Below are 15069 nucleotides of genomic sequence, written 5' to 3' on the forward strand. Positions count from 1 at the left end.
AAAAAAGGCTCACTTACATCATGTTCACCCTACTTTCCACAAAGCTCTCCCATGTCTGCCTGTTCTGTGCCATGTAACATGACACCGTGATCGCTGTAATGCCATTATCGCATATGCCCAGCAGGTGGCAGCATTGGCTAAATTTGACACAAAATAAGACACAATGGCCTTAATTAAGATAAATAAACTTTCTCCAATGTTGGTTATATTTTTCAATTGATTATACTGGTTGGCATGGTCTAAATTCTAAATTCAAAGGGTTGCAAAACAAGCTTATTAAAGCTTATAAATCTTTGAAGTCTGTCTGACTATCCAGCTGGATGCCACTCTGTCAAAATTACCCTGTTAAAAACTGAGCCACTTTATGCTTTTTTCTCAAATGTGTTTCACTGCAATCCTTTTGACCAAAACCAATGTTTTCTTTACAGGGAAAAAAAATATATTGGCATTACCAAAACTGCTATGCTTCCCTTCTACTATAAATGCTGCATTCTACCAGAGAAGTCAAACTAGTTAAATATGCTCATGAGTTTGGTACGGAGGATGTTGCAAGTTGTACAAGTTGATCTGGCAAATGCTGGTACGCTGCTTACGACTGAAACTAATTCAACCACATTTTAATTAAATATAATATAGCCGGGCGCCGAGCCCTCAGTGTGGCATTGTAAATTTTAACTACACAAGTAAAAAAAACTTAACTTGGATGGAATATTACATTTTTCCAAAATAAAAAAATCAGGTTGTGACTAAAAATGGTGTACAGTTGTATCTTTTTACTTTGCATAAAAGTACAATTTTATATCAGTGGGGGAGATTTGGCATAATTCGACACATCCTTATCAGCCATCATCGCTTCAGCTGCGAGCCTCGTCTTCGTCATGCCTCTGCCGGTTCTTCTTTTGAAAGAATTTTTTAAGAAAGTATTTCCAGATTAATTATTTCTCACAACGTGTGCATTAACTGTTCAATTCGGGTTGTGCTACTTGTTGTGGCAGCTTCACGTGAGAAACAACAGCATGGAAGAAGAAGGCATATTTTCGGGGCAACCCTCTCAGGTAAATTCGATTAAAGCCACTGGTGATGATTGTGTCAAGTGCTTCTCTTTGGGTTGTTTTATTGGTTACAGTCAGATAAAACAGGTCACATTTTGATCATTCATGTGGGTCACTTTCTAATGCTCCTGTATTGTTATTGATGTTGCTGTGGTTTTTAGACATTTCTAATCACAATGTAAATACTCTCCAACAAAAATTGAGAAAAGAATTAACAGCATTAGTGACTTGCTTTTGTAAAACCAGCATTAAATTGAATTGCACATGGTTGCTGTGGAAACCGCCAGTGAGATAAATGATACGATTTATCCAGCATTTCAGATTATTTACACAATGACCTGTTTCTGAAGTAACCTGAAGAAAATAAAAAACTCTTATTTCATTCTTCTGTTTGAAACCTCTGCATCCAGTACAACATGGAGAGCTCACGGTGCAGGGCTGCCTTCTTTATTAAGGCTGCATTGTTCCTAGAACAAGAGGAGCATGCAGGGCTCTCCATATATTCAATGACTTGAATGCCTACTTGTTGGTGGGAACAAACCCAAACCTGAATGATTACACATGTCTGAGCTCAAGTAGATGAGGAAGAAGCATTAGGAAAATGTCTTCTTGTCTCCAGTAAAATGTTGTATAAATGTTAAAGACTGTATTACGTATTTTGGAAAACCAACACTGAAACCGATTAGCCTGAGACCCAAAGCGGATACATTTTGATATCTGCTCAGTATTTGCATGTGTGAAGAAAGCAGAATTTCTGTTTCACAGACCCAACCTGAAGCTCAATTACATCATGAAATAACATATTATTCTGGAAGTGTTTACACTCCATCATCTTCTTCGTTCCCTGGCCTTTGATGGTTCCTCAACTGTGTGATATGTGGCAGTGCTTTAATCAGTACATGGACTCATTTAAATTCTATGTTCAACAGAGTAATCCACATGACTGTGTGCCTTCTTGTTGAAAGATGCAACGCTGTTTTAGGACCATTTAAACCACGATTCATTCCATGACACCTGCAACCGAGTCACTATTTAAAAATCTTCACATGAACATGAGGTTGAACCAAAGAAATCTCCCAAAAAAGTGTTCCATAAGATGAAGTGTTTTATTGAATGATTCCCCTTAGCAGTGAGGCAGAGAAATGTGCCGAGTGGACGGCTCTGGGCTCTTCTGTTCACATCCACCCTCAGGAGCACCAGGATTTCCAAAGGACACAACAGGAGTGCTGCCCTAAAAACAAGAGGTAGGAGGTTTTTCCTCTTTCGCTTGGTAAGGAATGCAATAAAACATGTATTTCCCTTTGTCGGCTCTCAGTAATATTCCATATTCAGTTACACTGCGAGTTGGTGTTCACACATTCAAACATTACCAACCGGTCGAATGTTATTGTAATTTGAATGAATGATTAAATGTATTTAATATTTATGTATTTATTGCCTCATTTATTCATTTCACCATGTATTTCAAATGCATATTACATTTATTTATGTATTAATTCATTTATTTAATTTAGAATAAAACGGCATTCCATAAGAGACAGATGGTTTTATTCTCGACCACTGGATGGAGACCGGAAACACACAAGTCTACACCGAACAGCGATGGTTTTATTTTGTAGTTTTATTTTGTAGTCTTGCCCGGAAGTTGTATGCGAGCCGTCATAATAGCATAGCTTTCCAATAGAAGTGACTTCCTGCTCCTTAAGAAAAACAACACAGTCCCGCGCCGGTGGGACGCTTGTCATCATGGCTGTGTTGTGGTGTGAATTGTGACGACTAACGCCAAGATGATGAACGACATCCTAGAGGAACCGGAGAAGGACATCTTGTTTGGAGCGCAGTCGGAGCCACAAGTTTTGCCGGTAATGTCGGATCAAGCTAATCCGGCTAACGCTAGCTTGTAAATAGAAACTGGGAGGCTAGCTGACTAGCTTAGCCTGATGTTTTTGACAGTTGTTTAGAGGAGCGATGCTAATGCACCCAGTGTCCAGGGGGTACGCGGTCGGCCGTCGGACATGGCGGAGTTTGTCTGAAGGATAGCGAGTGACAAAATGAACCGACACACACGTGACATTGATCTTATTGCGTTGGACCGAGTGGTCTGCTGGCGAAACGTGTTTCCCGACAAGAGAAGAACAAATATGATCCCATTGTTGTTTTGTTTTTGTTATTCTTTATTCACGAGGACAATCCTCAATGGATTTGAGTCTTCCCAGTTAAGTGCCGCGTGACGTAACGGTCACTTCGCTACTAAACTGCAGTCTTGTCAATGAACTGAAATGTGAAGTACAGGCTAGTCTTTATTTTCTTTCTTATCGCAGGGCCCCAGTAATGGCACAAGACCTAAGACCGCCGACGGAGGGATGAAGCCGCTGGAGAAAAGAGGACCTTACATCATGTCCAGAGCTACAGCGATCCACCTCAAACTACGTAAGTGTGGTGATGTGTCTCAGTTGGTTCCTTTGAGTCAGCTGTGGGTCACACTATTGAACAAAGCACTGAAAAAAACAAAGACTGCTGTGTAGATAGGGAAGAGGAAATATAATTACCCTAGTAAAGGAGTGAAGGAGTGTTTAGGGGATGTATTCTTCTTCTTTTTACCACTTGCAATAACGCACTGAATATGCATTACGTAATGATGCATTTATTCAAAGGACCTCCCCCACTCCACGAAGTTTGTTTAATTGGAAAGAATACATTGTTAGATTAGCTACTATGTTTTTTTGTTGTTATTTTAAAAAAAAATAGGTTAGAGAAAGAAGGCCCTAGTTTCATAAATTAACGTCCTAGTAGTGGAAAGACGGTCTTATCAACCGGCAGATGGTAGGAGCAACGTGTACACATGTGAATCTCAATTCCTACACTCAGACATGACTTTTTTAAAGTTACGGTAGCACAATAAACTTTGTGGCTTTTAGCTCTGACTCTCATTAGGTCAGCTCTAGTTGGCACAACAAAAATGTTTCTTCCCTACATTTAGAGAGACACCGAGAGATGGCGAGAAAGGCGCTAAAGAAGAAAGCCCTCTCACCGGGTGCTCCAGTGACGCATCAGCCCCGGCAGGGATCCAAGAGGTACCAGGAGGAAAGAGCAAGCCCATGTGAGCTAGGAGCACGGGACGAGATCAGGGCTTAGCGGGATGGATTTCACAGTTTCTGGTTCTCCTTTTAGGACGGTGAAGTACAACAAGGGCTACGCTGCTTTGAGTCAGCACGCTGAGGACCCTTTGGTTGCCATGGACTCGGACAGGTAAGGATACACCAGGTATGGAGGCAGAGTCCCTGCCCTTTCCTTGTCTCTGTCCACCATGGGACTAATCCTGGTCAACGGATTTTGTCCCGCTAAAATCATAGCATGAATTACACATTTGTAATTCATTTGTCTATTTTTTTTGGTGTGAAACTGCACAATGTAGGTCACCAACAGCAGCATGGACGCTCACCTGTTTTGCAAAGCTAGTTGGCTAGTGTAGCTTCATGTATGTTTATGTGTAGCCTTTCTACACATTCTCACTTTACATGTGAAGTGGACGTGTACTCATTGTGATGTCACCCACTGGTTTGTGGAGATTGTATGTTGGATTTCCGCGCAGCCAATGAAGGGAAGTTTGAAACCTTGTATACGACTACCGGGGCACCAGCAACCTGTCAATCACAAGGTTGCCACGCCCCTTGAAGCAGACTCTGCTTTGTGGTCTAATATTTGACTCTAAAAAGGATCATGACCTACGAAATGAATGTCACGCTTTATTGAAGGAGACTTGAAACTAGAGACTCACATTAATGTATACTGAGGGAATAAATCAAGTGAGAAGTAATCTTCTCTTTGACTTGTATACTATCTGACTGGTGAAACCAGGGGAGTTGTCCCCTAATGGTCAGTAGAGAGGGCAAGTTTTGAAACACGTTTTTTTACACACTCTTATACTTTTAACAGTTCGAAGGTTTGTTTACATGCAAAAATCATCTTTTTAACTTGTAACCTTTAATTCATGGTGCAATTTAAGCAGGCAAAAAACATTTTCTCTCATGGAAGATTATTTTTGAAAAAATAGTTTGAGGTCGGTCCATCAGAAGTGGTGGGACCTTGCCTCTCTATACAGGTGAAGGCATAGTTGAATTCCTTTTGAATGCAGAGGACTGAAATACTTGCTGATCTACTGCTGTAGAATCATGTCATCTGGACGTGTTCTGATTTTAATTCTAAAAGCACACAGTTGTCAACAACAGAATGACAGATGCTACCGTGCTTGTCCTTACAGCGATGAAGAGATCGATTTTGAGCAGTATTCATCGGGATACTCTTCAGCTGAGGTGAGTTTCATAAACTGTGTCCTTGATGACAGTACATGTGACAACGTGTAATTTAGGACCATGAGGAACGTCATACATAACGTGTGTTATGTTCAGTCACAGCAACAAGTGATCACGGGGTAAGAAGAAGTCCCATACCCTGTGTGTGTGTGTGTGTGTGTGTGTGTGTGTGTGTGTGTGTGTGTGTGTGTGTCAGTCACAGAAATGTCATGTCTTTGCTCTCCAGGTCCATCCTGATTTAAGCAAGCAGCTTCTCCAGGACGGCTACCGCCTGGATGAGATCCCCGACGACGAGGACCTGGACCTGATCCCTCCCAAAGCCATGAGCTCCTCCGTGTGCTGCTGCGCCGAGGGCCCGTCCTGCTCCACGCAGTGACCCCCCCCCGGTGCCCATCCTTCACACCACTTCCCGCCCCTGACTTTAGTCACCGGTGCCTGAGGCCCTGTCTCTGACCTGGCTCCGCCGCTGTGCTGCCTGAGGACTTCCAGCTCTGAAGCCAAACCCCCCCCCCCCGGGACCACGCGCAGCGAGATTGCCCGACCCATGCGGCCCAAGAACAAGCCTTATTCACTGTGACCTCCAAAGCGTGACCTGGTGTTCTTTTTATTGAACCTCATGAGATGCTTACTATGGCCGCGCTCCGACTAGAGCGGCGTGTATATTATCGGATGTGTCCTCGTTGACTTGGTGGGTGGTTCGTCTTTTCCATCTCATGTTCCGGCTATCAGCCGCCTGTATGAAGGGCCCTCGCGTGATCATTAACATTCCCTATTGTTGCATTAACTGGATGTTTACCTGTTTCGCTTCCATGAATCTCTCCTCAAATACTTTGACAACACCTAGTCAAACAAAATCAACTCAATGTTTTTTTTATAAGAAGCAGATAACTAAATGAAAGATGATTCAGTTTCAAGTCATTAGTTTTTCTGCTAATATTGCTACAAAAGTGTAGAAGAGAAGGCTGACTTAAAGTTGTCTTCTGCTCCTCCCACAGTATTTGCTGAGAAGACAGAGTTTTATTACTTTTTTACAGGCCGTCGTTGAGCAAACAGCGACATACCAAAAAGAAAGTTGTCCTAGGAGCGATGCCCTGGTTGTTACACTGCCGTGTATGACCCAAAACATGTTGGCAGATGAGCCGCTAATGTCCTTTTGAGGGATTTACCGATGCGATCTACAATCTCTGTGATGTAGAAAATGCATTTAACTCTTGAACCATGTTCAAGAAAAAGATCCTTGAGGAAGGGATTGTGTCCTTTTAAAAAAGAGTGTGTGTGTTAAGGGACCAGTCTAAGGTTTGGACACACTTTCTCGTTGAATTGGTTACTTTTGCTGCGTCATCTGAAACACATCATGATGTGTGTGTTTGTGTTACAAGCCTTTATTTATTTATTAGTGCATTCGTTGAGGACACTAGACTTGGTTACTGCTCAAAACCAGTAAGCCACATTTGTATAAGGATTAACACATTTGGATACCCATGTTATTTGCTGCCCATTTTTGCATACATCCATTTGTGTTAGAATTATTTCCATTTTTGTTGTTGTGATGTGCCGATTGCCGTTTTCTACACAACAGAAAATGGCAGTCCCTTTCTTTTCCCACTTCAAAAGACGTATGTTGTTACTCTCGTTTCAGTGTGGGTCATATTTTTTTTAAACTGAGTTAAATGTGGACGCGCTCACTTTTTCACGAGATTAGTTTTGTCGTGTGAGTGAGCAACAGGAAAGTGACATTTTTTGGGAGGAAAAAAGTAGGAGCACTTGATTTGTATTTCCATCAATTCACTCGAGACTTTGCAAGGAAAATGCTTTCTGTTGAAAATGTCAGACACTTATCACGGAGGGTCCGTTTCTCCTCTGCGCACTCCATTGTTCCAATGTGGGGGATTTAGGAATAAAGGCGGATTCCTGCTATTACACTAAGTGCGAGTCACTTGATACAAGCGTGAGTTAAATGCTTTAAATGCAAGAGCTGTATTGACCCCCGACCCTGGCTCTGCACAATGTTTATCTGTACACAAATATTGCACTTAACACCAGTGGTCAGTAGCAAGTACACTTGACTCACCTGTACTATGCAACTATTGGGACAATCCGCTCGTTATGCAACATTGTGACTTGCTATTGAATGCTAAATGCAATAGCTTAGTTATTTTATAATGGTAAACACTAATCTTTTATTATTTGATTGTACTGTTTATTGGTTTATATTAAAATAAAGATAGTATCTATACTTCCATGTGCAATAACTAAGGAGTTTGTATATCAGTAGAGCCATTAGATTCTTTGACCTAATATTTGCGGTGGTTAATGTAAACCATTGTAAATATAGTCAGTGTTGCCACAAGGGGGCAGCACAGAGCCAATGAAATACCTACTGAAATTCACTGATGCAATGAGGTTGTTTTTGTATTATTTTATTTAAACAAGCATGCAGACATTGCCATTTTTCAATGTTGCTTTCATTTTTGAAGATACGCTGTTATTACCGTTCCTTTTAAGTAACGTATACCTACATCTACTGATCCAGCCTGCTAAATGCTACATTGTAAAGGTAGATATGAATAAATTATAGGTGAATAGACCGGACAGAGAGGGTCATGGTGCCGAAGAGCCAGTGAGACATGTTGCTGTCGCTGGGCGGGCCTAATGCCGCTGTGCGCCACGCGGGGGGTGTCAATGGAAGGGGAGGAAGAAAAAAGAAAAACGACTGAAGGGAGTTACCTTTAGCGCTCTGCGAGATATGAGATCGGGCCATTTTCCAGGCGGTCCCCTGTCCCATTAAAGAAGAAAATCACTGGGGGGGGAAAAGACCCAAAACGCAGAGACCCAAAACGCAGGTAGAGAGCGAAGAGCGCTTTTCCGCCGGCGGGTCAGTCGGTTTGTACGGCGCGTGCACAGCCTCTCTGCCCCGCGCGCGTTCGCGTGTTTACAAGCGAGTGCCACAAACGAGTAAAGGACGACAAAAGACAAGGAAGGAAGGAAGGAAGGAAGGTAGGAGGGATGGTGGACAACTCGAGCGGCAGTAAGGCACATATGGTGAGTGGTGGTAATGCCCGGCGCCCTTTTTTCCACCTTTTCTCTGACGTGTTCCGAGCTCGGCGGCCTCCGGTAGACGCGGTGGGACGGCCTCGTTTAACGGGCGCTCGTACGGTAGGGAGAGAACGGTAAAACAAGGAGAACGAAGGGAAACTTTCAGAGTAACTCGACCTTATGGTAGGTCGCTTTTCTTCACTCGTTGTAACACCGCAATGCCTCTTTAAAACGAATGCCGTTAATGTTACACCTTCGTTGTTACGGTAACTTGCACTAAAACCCGTAAACGTGACGTCACGCACGTTCTCTACGCGTCTCGAGCATGTGGCAGCTAACGGAGGCTAATGCGGAAAAGGTGTTCACTTTTTCTCCTTAAAAAAAGTTTTTAACATTGTCGTGTTGGTGTTTGTCTAAAGATGTTCAGTTTACAACTTCTTCATGTAAGAATGAAGCTCCGGCTGGAGGCTGTTTGTCAGCACTTTCTCCGGTTTGGTAACGTCAGCTAGTTTGAACTCTGAATTGTAGTTGACGTGAGTTATGTGTAACAACTTTTTCATCGATTTTATACCTCCTTGGTTTGAACGTGTATGTTATGACTTCGATGTGAAAAATCCCCGCACTACTCCTAAAACTCAGTTGCTGAACAACTCACTTGTGTTTTAACGTGTACTTGTGATATCTGTACTCACTGCAACGTTTTCTTCCAGACCGATTGAGTCTATGTTTTTAATGCATTTGTTTGCCCTTTCTACTTTGTACTCAATGACATTACTGTGCAGCCCACTGTGAATGTTCCTGCTTCTTCGCTTTCATTTCCACACATACTTTAAGTCTTTAAGTTCACATCTGAAAGATCAACTGGGAGAATACGCATCTTATTTGTGCATATTTTAATGCACCTGATGGGAATCAAATGGTTGGATTTGTCATGTTTTTGTTTTATGTGCAAATATATCTCTTCTGTAAAGTCTAGCTATCATTACTGTTTATTTTGTTGGCGATGAGAGTGCATGTGCCTTTACATGTGTTTCATTTCATCCTGTGTAATGAGATAAAGGGCTAATTAGATTTCAGCATGTCAACCATGCCTCCTTCTCTTCCTCCCACAGCCCAGCATGTCTCAGGATCCTGGTGTTGCCTTTCCTCAGAGCACCTCTACAGGGGGGATGAAGCTGGAGGCGGTAATGGAGCAGCTCCAGCGCCAGCAGCAGGCCCGACTGGAAATGGAGCGCAAGGAGAGGAAGCTGCGAGAGGCCCACATCATGTATGCGCAGCAGGTTGCCGCCCAGCAGGCCATCCTGGCGGCTGCCCGGGCGTCTGGGGCCAGCTTCATGGGCAAAGGCCTGGCTGGGGTGGTCCCTGGTGTCGGGTTGCCTCCTAGGGTCTCCAATCAGAGCAGTGTGGACTCTGAAAGGGAGGACGACGAGGACAGAGGCCGGGATTCTGGGGACGACGACGACGACAATGAGATGATGGAGGGGGACGAGGGCAGCGACGAGGATGAGGGAAGCGGTTTGGAGTTCCTCCGCAAGCAGACCCTGGCACTGCAGCAGAGCGCGTCCCGCATCCCGGCCCGGCCGTATGGCAGTTACTCTGCGTCAGCGCCCCAGAGGGCTGCGTCCCCACCCATCAGAGTGAAGCAGGAACCCGACGAGGGCCTGTCTCCAGCGGGGCCTCGCTCTGCTACCTCTCCAAACGGACAGGCCGATTGGGGCTTTGATGATCACTTCAGACAGGTTAGTGCCCTCTTCATTTTTGTCTCCAGGCCGCACCATTTCCTCCTTTTTACTCCAGTTCCCATTCGGGGCTTCGCTGAGTTATTAAACCAAAGCTAGCTTCTTATCGCATAAATCTGTTTTCTACCAATCCCAGTCGTCTTTTAAAAACACTGTTCATTGTGACCCTTAAAGGGGTAAGGCTCCCTGCTGTGAGTGACTGCTCAACTTAACGGTGCGACGATCCTCTTCAGCAGTCTATTCGTGAGACAATACAAATCTCCTCGGATGGTTGACCGCTGATTGGCTTCTGTGGCTGAAAATCCCCCCTAAGTGAGTCCTGGCAGTGGGCCAGGCTGGGGCGCAATTTGTTCACACTCGCTAGTTCTCTCCCTCCCTTGTGTGTGTGTGTGTGTGTGTGTGTTGCTCCTGGCGCTCTGGTTTGGCTCTGATCCAGGTAGCGGAGTCGGCCTGTGCAGGACCGCTGCTGTGAGGCTGTGGGTGGTTGGCCGGGTCAGCACGAGGATTTTGGGTGGGTGGGAAGTTTGGATGTACTACACAGTAGCAAGGGTTTCGGCTGTGTGCCAAGTGCACTTTCCCTTCAAGGTAAATATTGCCTCAGCACAGTGTTACGAAACGCTGGAATGCCAACTGGGAGCCAAGCCGAGCAACATGTGGTCCGGCATCATGGCATGAGACGTAGCAGGTTTAAGAGAGCTCAGCAGCAGCATGTGGGTGATATAAAAAGCTGTAGTTGCACAAGAGGAGGCAGTGTCAGAGGACATATCTGAGCTTGATTAGTGGGCTGAGGGTGCTGGACTATCATGTGTCTGGTTTTTATTGCTGTCTATTTAAAGGCAAATGTCTTTGAATGGCCCTTCTCTAGAGCACATTTCCTAATTCAGGGATGGCAGTAGTATAGAGGTGGGAGGAGCGGCAGTTTTATTATAGTTGTATATCAACCAGAGGCTCAGCCCATACAGGGATTTGCTGGAGATGATTTAAAAAGGTTCCGTTATTATCCATATTGTGTGGAGTTTGTTGCAATATTTCCAGACGTTGTCTGTAGGAGTGAAGCAGATGGCCGAGCTTTGTTTTTAACGTTGTCTGAACATGAAATAACAGCAGCAAAGTTGTAGCTGAACAGGGCCCTGTCTGCGGCCCTGTGTCTTTTATTAGGAGAGGCGGGCCGAGCCTGGGGTTTTGGGGAGGCATTATGGGATGAGAATTGGTCTGGCCCTTTTTTTTCTTTTTTTGTTTCCTCTCTTTTATCTTTCCTGTCATTATGTCAGCTCTGCAGTATTTAATGACGGCTCATCTCTTCAGGCAGTTTCGGGTTGCACTGCTGTAGGGGGAGGGTGCAGGGGAACTGGTTTTTTTTTTTCTTCTTTTTTTTGATGTCATTGTCTTCAAGAGGCCAGAGACAAGCCTGGCAGATGCCGCGAAAACCAACTACCTATGATAATGCGGGCAGCAGCTCATTTATTATATTCATTATTTACAGTGACAGGGGCCAGGTGGGATGGCTACCACGAAGGACCATTTTACATTTCATGTGGCCAGTCAGCCTTTTTACCCCAAATACTCAAGGTGTGTGTGAATGCTGTGACCACTCCGACAGAGACACCACCATGCTTTGTATCCCGAGCGGAACATACTGTATATGCAGAGAGTGGCGGCTGATTTCATCCGTAGCCGCTTAAAGAAAGACAAACAGGATGTTCATGTCCACTTGCTGATTCACCAATCCATGCTACAAAAAGCGTAGCGAAGCTACTATAAAGGATGATCGCAACGGTCACATGTAGCTCCTAAACAATGTGTGGATCCTGAGGGACGCACTGCAGAATAATGGGAAACAACCACCTCAAATCGCTGAAGGAGCCACATAATTCTTAGTCACATGCAGGTCGCCGGCAGCGACGCTCCACTGACACTTGTTTGATTAGCCTTGTCTCCTAGTCCTGTACTCCTAAGTGTTTTGAGTGGCGAGGGGGCCTGTACAGGTCAGATGGGGGTGGACGGACACAAGTAGCCAGTGCTTTCATGTCAGTGATGCATGTGCAGTGACCTCAGCCCTGTCATTAACAGCAGAGTAAATAATTGTCAAACAGGGAGATGGACAAAGGCGTCGCAGAGCGCGAGAGAGCGAGCGCGCTCGGGTGGGCAGCCAGCCGGCCTCAGCACTTTGGTCACCCCCGCAGTGGGACAGAGGTCTGGGTGATCCCTGTAATCCACCTACCCCACCCCCATCCTCTTCTTATAAAAAAAAAAAAACTTACACTGGCCCCTCAACGCCTCGCGATAATCCCTCTGTGATTAATTGTTTTAATCATGCCTGCGGAGCACAGATTGTGTCCTGCGTTTCACTGTAATAAAGGAGACAGGGCGCCAGTTGGATGGGGGGGGGGTGTGTGTGTGTCCCTGTCCGTCCTGGCACTCAACTCTTTGCTCAGGCTGTGGTTTGGCTCTGATCCAAGTAGTGGAGTCATCCAGTGCACGACTGCTGCTGTGGGAGCTTGGCTGGGTCAGGACGAGGATTTCGGTTGTGTGTGCTTTCTGAAGAATGAATGTAAGGTGGAGGCGGCAAGCAGATTTGCTGTTATCACATGGGGGGGGGGGGGTAATGACAAGGCACGAGTACATCACTCATTGCATCGCGGGGCTGAATAACACGCTTCAGGAGTGCTTGGCAGTTGACTGATCGGTGGCTCCTTTGGCATTGCATTAGTGATTCAATGAAGCAGACTGTGGCTTGAATGTTTAACATTACACCATTCCTTTCTATTTTTCAGCCGACAAAGAAGTTCTTTATTGTTGTACGAGGTAATGCATTTAGTAGGAAGCAAAAGATGGAAAATGTTGCTGTTTTATCACTCTAGCCGTCAGTAAGCAGCACTTGGGCAGAACCGAAGAAGGCCAAGCTAGTCCACAACTTGGGTGGGGGGAGACGTCCGTTACTGCCGAGGTCTGCCACCCATGAGCCCTGAAGCCTGTCTGTTGAGCCACCACTGTTGCATAATTCATCTGTCGCCCCAGCAACACATCAGCCAGGAAGTTGCTGGGGATCAATACTGTGTGGATTGTGTGCAAGCTTTTAGAGGCAGGAATGTTTGCCCTTGTTTTTATGGTCCATTTATGAATGAGGATGACATTGTATTTAGCAGATGGGCTCCAGTTATCACTCTGACTGTGGTATGTGTAACAGCGACTGTTGGGCAGGGACGCTCAGTGGCTCTGTGTTTTGCCGCTGCGGGAGTCGGGCGCCTCACTGCCCGATCCGCATGCTGCGTGTACACCAACCTGATCTGCTTTCTACTCGCCTATCTGTCAATGGGGTTTTAAATGGTGTACTTAGTCTTATTCCGTTCACTGGACTTCCTGTCAGGGCTGATGCAATAAGACTGGAATTACCGTCCGACCCCTGTTCGTACAAATGGAGGTAGTTCAGATGAAGTAATGAAGAAGGCGACGTCCATTGAAAGATGTTGCAGGGCTGGAGGAAGCGTATCTGTGATGTGTGGAAACCTGTAAACTGTTGAGCTACATGGGGAACGGAAAGCCTCAACCCAGATTACTCCCTTCTGCTGCCAACCCCAATACCAATGCATTCACATCCAAATGAATGCATTGTTCTACTAAAGTGACAGTTTTAAACGAATGGCACAATAAAATAATAGAGAAGTGGCCTTTAGGCACCAACTAAATTGATAGATGATCTGTACAAAAGCTCAGTTATTGTTTAGCACAGTTTAAAGGACAATAAACCCTTAAACCACAGAAGCTTGAAAAAGGAAATTTATGTTTGGAAGAAAGGGTGTGAAGGTTTTCTTTTTTAGTTGTCCGGACACTAAATGGTTAACCTCATTTCCCCACTTTAGCTACAACACTGGCCTTTGATACATATTAAGCAGGCTCATTTTAGCAGCCTTGTGTTAAATCTTCCTTTTTTTAACATTTTGGCCGACGTGCCGTGTGTCTCTATCATCATAGATGTTGCATACTTGTTCAACCAGAACAACTGTCGTAGTGTTGCATTCCGGTTTGTGCCGCGAGCACTTCTGTTGTTCTTAGAATGTCTTTTCAAGTGATCCACCTGGAGATTACGACTTAATGAAAGATGAAATGTCAAGTGTGAATATTTTTTTGATTGATGCTGCTCTTTGCTCAGAGCAGCCGGACCGGTATGGCTACGATTGAATTTGCATCCCAAAGAAAACCAATAAGGGCCTGCGCAACATAAAAATATTTAATCAAATAGCGTACCCATTGAACTGTGTATAGTATTGATCACATTATGATGTATTCATTGAAAACTAAGCTGGTGACATTTCTGGTAGCCAACAAGTATTCATTAGAAAAAAATCTCCAACATCTTATAGTGGTGTCGCAACTTATTTCTATTTTCATGTTCCTCCCTAAGTGCAAATCTCAGTGTCCTGAGCTTGCTCAACTGAGATCAACATTTTATGCTTTTTCTTTTTGTGCGCTTGTGTGGATGGCAACCATTAATCATAAATGCCTCGGTGCGCGGGTATTTTTTCACATGTAAATTATGGTTTTGTGCTTATCTGAAATATCAGTGTAAATTGTAGTTGTGCGGGCACAGACCAGTCTGTTTTTTGTGCTGACCTGGCCTTAACAGCCACGTGTGGACGACCCCCCGCCCCTGCCCACAAATAGAGGTATTGAATTTAGTAGCTAGATGAAGGGTTGGAGGGGGATGGGGGGGGGGGGTGTAGCCCAACAGTGGAAGAAGGAGTGAGGTTAGTGGTCTGGCTCAACACAGCACGCTACCCCACCCAGAGGAAACATTCCAGACGGAATTAAAGAGTTAACTCTTCAAACAGTGAACATTCCCACCGGGGGCTCCCAACAGGAGACAGGGGGGGTGGGTGCGTGTCTGTGTCGTAGTCATGCTCTTGATTGGTGATCTTTCAATTCATTTCA

General features: G+C 44.8%; 2 protein-coding genes across 2 annotated transcripts in view; both read left to right on the forward strand.

The window, feature by feature from the left end:
* The first annotated feature begins 2712 nt into the window (after positions 1 to 2712).
* On the forward strand, positions 2713 to 7605 carry fam219b (family with sequence similarity 219 member B). The gene is made up of 6 exons (XM_037484630.2): positions 2713 to 2914; positions 3374 to 3482; positions 4033 to 4126; positions 4224 to 4301; positions 5314 to 5365; positions 5592 to 7605. The coding sequence occupies exons 1-6, from the start codon at positions 2840 to 2842 to the stop codon at positions 5739 to 5741; spliced, it is 558 nt and encodes a 185-aa protein (XP_037340527.1). The 5' UTR covers positions 2713 to 2839; the 3' UTR covers positions 5742 to 7605.
* A 259-nt stretch (positions 7606 to 7864) lies between these two features.
* LOC119226533 (AT-rich interactive domain-containing protein 3B-like) overlaps positions 7865 to 15069 on the forward strand; it is a 40500-nt gene continuing 33295 nt past the window's right edge. Inside the window, exons 1-2 of the mRNA XM_037484618.2 lie at positions 7865 to 8407; positions 9514 to 10140. Coding sequence (XP_037340515.2) covers positions 8372 to 8407; positions 9514 to 10140 — 663 coding nt within the window. The 5' untranslated portion in view covers positions 7865 to 8371. The remainder of the gene's footprint in view (positions 8408 to 9513; positions 10141 to 15069) is intronic.

Source organism: Pungitius pungitius, chromosome 4 (assembly GCF_949316345.1).
Source record: "Pungitius pungitius chromosome 4, fPunPun2.1, whole genome shotgun sequence".
Classification (NCBI taxonomy): Eukaryota; Metazoa; Chordata; class Actinopteri; order Perciformes; family Gasterosteidae; genus Pungitius; species Pungitius pungitius.